Source organism: Crocodylus porosus, unplaced genomic scaffold, assembly GCF_001723895.1.
Source record: "Crocodylus porosus isolate Cpor-Errol unplaced genomic scaffold, CroPor_comp1, whole genome shotgun sequence".
Classification (NCBI taxonomy): domain Eukaryota; kingdom Metazoa; phylum Chordata; order Crocodylia; family Crocodylidae; genus Crocodylus; species Crocodylus porosus.
Genome location: NW_017728906.1, coordinates 62,646,798 through 62,653,147, shown reverse-complemented (window position 1 = coordinate 62,653,147; position 6,350 = coordinate 62,646,798). Strand labels below are relative to the sequence as shown.

The window sequence follows — 6,350 nt, the reverse complement described above, 5'->3', positions numbered from 1 at the left end:
TGGGGTGGACGATCAAAAAAGTTTGGAGACCACTGCCATAGAGCACTGGGATCTTCATTTGAACAACGATTTTCAAGCATGCCTCTGATCTGATACTATTAAACAGCCCGCACTTGCAATGCTTAAGGCTTTAGTTAAGCAATTACGTACTCCATCAAGTACATAATGGACAGATTTAGGTGTGAAACTTGGCCTGCATATTTAAAAAACAAGGACAGCTCTGCAAAAGAAAACATGACAAAGCGTGTTAATATAACTACTTATAGTGTAGCTCCAGCTTTCTCATTTATCTGTAATGGACACCTTGTTCCCTACTTTGTTACAAAACTTGGAATGCTCTATTCCCTCTAGGTGATTTGCATGGAAAACTGGATGATCTTTTGCTGATATTCTATAAGGTAAATAATGCTCAGTTAGTAAAACATCCTTTACTCCAGGGCTGGCTTTAGGAAAACAGCTGAACACCAGCTAGCTGCTGTTTAGTATATATTATATTCAAGGAATGTGTTTGCATGTGTGTGTGTATGCATGCGTATGTGTGTGTGAGTATATAGACATAATAAAAGAGAGAGAGAAAGAAAAAAAGAGAACTCGTTACAATAGTTTGTATCGGTTCTTGGGCAGCTTCCATCTTTCCATCTCAATATCTACACTGACTTTGTGAAAAGAGAAACTTGGGTGTTTTGGGCTCTCTGACAGTCCTAAGTGAATGCTGCACTGAGGGCACGGACTGGTCAGAGGAATCAACATGACAGATTAACTCCTTGTAATTTCTACAAAATCCCATTCCTACACTTTTGGAAAGATTTAGTTCTTCAAAAATAAGGAGCCAAATGCATCCCTGCTGTAACTCTATAATCCTGGATGATTCAGCTCATGGTGGAGAATACAACAGTTTTCTTTGGCTTTTTAAACCTTTCAATGTACAGTAAAAGCTGTTATCTGGCATCCGTGGGGAATAAGGGGTGCTGGTTAATCAAATATGCTGGTTATCTGAGAGCTTATTTCCAGCATGTTGGAGGCATCTTTGCCGGTGCACCAGGGCTTTCACTCCCTGGTGTCAGTGTGCCGGGCGACAGGGAGGGGAGCCCCATGCAGGCCATGGTCCTCAAGGTAGAAGTGGGAATGAACAAAACCAGAAGTGCCATGGTGGGACTTCCGGTTTTGCTTTTGCTGCATCGATCCACTGCCATAAATAAATGACAGATGCTGGTTAATGGAGCATTCCGGATGGGAAAGAGCTAGATAACACACCTTTTACTGTGTATCTGAAAAGGGTGTTTTTTTTATTTATGGGAAGCACAGAGCAGTTCTGTCTGCATAAAAGCTTTCCAGTTCTCAAAAATGATTGTTTAGTGAAAATATCTTGGGCATTTCCATTTAGCTTTCAGCAGCTATTCATGCATTTCCTGTTGAAACATAATTGCTTCACTAATGTAGAAAAAAAGAAAATGCCAGGCTTTCTCCTCAGCAGTCATATACTTAGCTGAAAGCAAATAATTTTTCTTACAATAAGTTCCAAATTTCTTTTCATTTTAGCATGAATCACCACCTTTCAATTTAGCAGATATTCCCTCTGATTTTTTTTTTTTTGATGACTGATTATTGCATATTCATCTCCATTGAACAAAGGCTGGCATGAGTTAAACCAGGTGCTGAAATGATGTAATTCCTCTGTGTCTGACTGCTTCAATTACATGTTGCAGCTGACAGCTGATGAGTGGAAACTTGAATATTTTGTTCAAGCAGAAACCTAATTAAAAACAGTAACAAAAATTCAAAAGATCCATTGACCTGTTCCCTGGGTCATCTTTCTATGTTATTAAGTTACCATTTTTAGCTACTCCTTGGCTTCCTGTCTTTTAGCTGTCAGTTTAATGAGACAACTTTTCCATTTTGAAATTGCAGATTAGAATGACATGATAGAAAAGCTTTATTTAGATTAATTTCAATACTCAACACCTGGCAGGGTAAAAACTCTCTATTTTGGAAATGAATGTTAGAATGTGGATATACTTACATCTGCAAATTAAACTTAGCGTAGCCTTTAAAAGCATGCCGCAGATGACATTGATGTTGTCATTTGACCAGGATAATATTATACAAATGGAAAGCTCTCAGAGTAACTGTGAATTCTGGACTCTACAAACAAAACTGTGGGGCCAATATTTCACACCAAGCCTTCCATTATTAGGATGCTGGTAACAGAATCTTTCTTGGAGACTGTAAAAATGGCAAATTTTCTGTCCCCGCTTCTGAGTGGCCTGAAAAGTACAAAATGCAGGATTGAGCTGCATACTTATTTGGAGGGAAATTAATTGGCACATAAACAAGTCACTGTATCCTCATTTGATTTCAAAGCAAGTACATATGCTCCTAAGCAGAGAGACTGGATTGCAAAGCACAGTTTCATTCACACACACATAGTTTACTACTTTCAGGGTTCCTGCAGGCCAGTTCTAAAACAACTGTTTCCACAGGCTTTTCTCAAAGACTATTTCAAATGTAGTTTCATTCCCTGGATTCCGTCTTCTTGCCTAACATATAATGCTCTTCAGGGCTCTTACTCCAAATGGCCCCTTCTGGCCATTTATTAAAATCAACCTGGATCAGAGCAGTTGTATTGGCATGAGTCAGGGAGGTGACACAAGAAGGTCTGTCTGTCAGTCTTCTACCCTAAGCCTGCTGGGGCCAGTTCAACCTTTAGCTGTAATTGGTTTTTAAAATGTTTCTAGCAACACTGCCTTGACTCTCTGATTCACCATAAAATATCCCTTAGTCTTGTAGATCTTGCGAGAATGAGATGTGTGTGTGCCCAGCAGACTATGCTGTTATTGTATGTTGCAAAGGTATATCTTTTTGCAGCAATTTTCTTGGATAGTAAAGTGCTGTGTGGCTGTTCTGTAGCTACTGTTCATAGTTAGCCTAAAGGTACCACGGGATAAGAATGAGACATTGCTCTCACCCTTGTGAATGCCCTAGATGCTTAGTCTGTGTAAATCACAATTCACAACTGTTCACAATTCAGAAAACATGCAAATCACCATCAAAACTGTGCTTGGCAATCCAGTCTCTGCTTAGGGGTGCATGTACTTGTTTTGAAATCAGATGAGGATACAGTGACTTGTTTCTGTGCCAATTCATTTCTCTCCAAATAGGTATGCATTTCAATCCTTCATTCTGTACTTTCCAGACCACTCAGAAGCTGGAACAGTAAGTAGAACTACAGTTTATAGCAGGGGGCAAATTGGCTCCACTAGGTTCCTTTTGCACCTCTATCCTCAGCACACCCCTGAACTTAAAAGGAATATTTTCCAATAAGCAATGAGAGCTATTAGGTCCTTCTCATTTGGGACAACACAGTATCAGTGTAAATGCTCCACTGAAGAATTTAATGAACTCAGCACAGTACCCAGATGAGTGCTAACCCCTTTTGCAGGATTCAGTTCCAGCAATGGCTCTTAATACTACTTTATTATCTTTATGCCTTTTGTCAGAATGCATTTGCATACCGCCAAACCACTAACCACTGTGGAACAAGAGAAGCCTAGGGATTACCCATCTACAGATGATGAATGTAATGTTGCTTGAAGCAATTTACATTGTGCACTGCTTGATATCTATAGCTTTCGCTTGTTAAAAAGGGTGCTGTAGACTTCCTCAAAGCAGTGATTTGTAGATGCTTCTTCATTCACCAGATTAATTTTTGTACCATTATAATCACAAACCAGCGTCTTGGAATTTTGAATTGTGTGTTACCAAATTAGTCTGTGAAATCAATGCTGTATGTAGAGATACCCTGAAACTGGCAAGAAGACAGATGACAAAGGGAAACTAATTAACTACTAACCCAGAAGATATTGTAATGAGGCCCAGCAGCTAACAGTCTCACACCACTGCTTTGCAAATCATTAGGGAGCTACCTTTGTTCTCATACTCAACATCTCATGCATTTTAGATTTAATTTTGATTTGCTCTTTTTGTTAGTTAAAATAGGAGAAGTGGAAGCAAAATAATTTTTTGCAAGGAAACAGGAGAGTATTAAAAATGCCACATGAATCTGATCACAGGTGGGGGGGGTTGCTGCAAAAAATAAACTTGGTTTTACAAACAAGAACTGTGACAAGCTTGTCCAAGAAAAAATTGGGAGTGTTCAGAGAACAACCTTCAGTTACTATTCAATTTCATGTGCTGTCACTGCTGCCTTGTGCCTTTCCCTTCTGTAGATGTTCTACACCCTTTCCCCTTTCCTCAGGGATTCCTACTGTGATTTCTTTTTCTACATTTTAACCCTTTTCACTTACTAGATCTTCAGGTTCTCATGGTTGATCCCTTTGAACTCTATTTGATTCATCCAGTTCCTGAATCAGTCAGAGAGAGAACACAGCAGGGTGTGGGCATTTTGCTTTTGCAGCATTCTCAGTCTGTGCCATCACACAAGCTGAGAAAGCGAAGTCAGGAATCAGATGTTCTCATCTCCTTGGCTGTGTAGAACTCTAATAACATAGTGCCTAATCTTAAACCCACTGGAATCAGTAAAGTTTACTAATCGCTTCTGTAAGTTTCGATCAGGCTGTGTGCCACTCGATCAGCATGTTACTCAGGGTTGTAGTGGCTAGCTACATCATGGGTGTGTCTACATATGCATCAATGTGCAGTAATTACTATGCATTAAGTTTAGTATCTATAATAGCAAGAACTAACTTAATGCGCAATAAATGCTACTGTGCAGTAGCACCAGCGCACACTTGTTAAGTAATGTTAATGCTCAGTAGATTAATTCTGCTGCACATTAGTGCATTAACGCATCTTTTGCTGTGACATCCTAATGTACAGTAGATTAGTCTACTACTCATTTAGTATCTCAGGTAGATGCACCTTGTGTCCCATTTAATTTCTTAAAATGTATTTATTGGAAAGCAGTTTCCTAGGAAATGTCATACCTTCATTAGAAATATCCTCTAAGAGTGACTAAGTGCTGTTCAGAACACATTTATGTTGTCTTATAAATAGAATACTTCAGATGACTTCACAGTACTGGAGCTGCTGTGTTGGTCACATGTATGCCAATAAACTGATAGTGGTCACAGGTATACCAGTATATGCAGGCAGTTATCTTCTTGTGGTAGGGTGATCTCAATAGCCATTGAAAAACGGAATAAATAGTTCTAATATGTATACTCCCTAGAAATGATGATGATATAAACATTGCTGTCACATTTTCTATAAGCTGACAGTACCCACTGGTATGTTGACAACCAGTCTTGGTAAGTCATACAACAGATTCCCTAATATACATCTTTCATAATAATGAATTACCCTACATCTGCTGAACTGTAAAGCAAGGATTTCAACTCTTATAAGCCGCAAAGCCCATGCTCCAAGAGCTGTAGAACCTTTCAGATCATACATTTAGAACCATTAGCAAAGTGTAAGATGATAGAATTTGAACAGTGTTATAAAGATTAAAACATTTCAAGGATTCTTGTCTGTCTGCCTATCTTTCTTTCATCTGATTTAATTTCATGATTTATGTTTCTCATTAATTTCTAAATAATTGGAATCTGAACAATGTAGGTGCAGGACATGGAACTTTTTTCTTGTGTATGCAAACTCAGTGCTCCACAGATTTTCTCTCAGTGTGGACCACACCTGAAGAAAATTTCTCATGGATTCTTCACCTCCCATTCAGAATACATAGATTTCCTTTCCATTAGTTCACTGAAGTGATAACTTTTATGGAGAAATGGTATTATATTGGAAGAGTAATGTAGTGATTGCTGATGATGATTTGGCAAGTGGAAGCAAAGATTAGAGATAGCAGCATGTGACCAGATGGCCACACTGCATCACTAGCAAGTGCTTGGCAGACTACCAGCAATGCAAAAAACAATTCTATGAAAACTTTGTACCAAATGGAAGAGAGAAAATATAATAGTGTTACTTTTTCAAGTTAATTTTTTATGCAGATTGTCTAGCAATATAATCCATTTCATTTACAATTTCATTTCCTTTACCCCATGACTACCAAGAAAAAGCATGACGAAACTTACAGTCTCAAAGACCCAAGAATTCCTATTCAGAAATTAATTTTCAGTTATGCCTAATCTGGCAAACAGCATTGTTTTGTTTCTTTCTGCAGAATGGCGTGCCTTCAGAAAAAAACCCTTACCTTTTTAATGGTGATTTTGTTGATAGAGGGAAAAATTCCATGGAAATACTCATCATCCTGTTTGCATTTCTTCTTGTCTACCCTAATGATTTACACTTGAACAGAGGGAACCATGAGGACCATCTCATAAACCTGAGGTAACATTTTCTTGTGATCTTTTTCTATGAAACTGTTCAAT

The 6,350-nt window shown here is 38.4% G+C and overlaps 1 protein-coding gene across 5 annotated transcripts in view; it reads left to right on the top strand.

The window, feature by feature from the left end:
- The window catches only part of PPEF1 (protein phosphatase with EF-hand domain 1), a 73,755-nt gene that overhangs the window by 49,559 nt on the left and 17,846 nt on the right, over positions 1-6,350 (top strand). For all 5 annotated transcript variants that reach the window (XM_019529232.1, XM_019529230.1, XM_019529233.1 and 2 more), the window contains 2 exons: positions 352-398; positions 6,143-6,309. In XM_019529232.1, the coding sequence (XP_019384777.1) occupies positions 352-398; positions 6,143-6,309 (214 nt within the window). The remainder of the gene's footprint in view (positions 1-351; positions 399-6,142; positions 6,310-6,350) is intronic.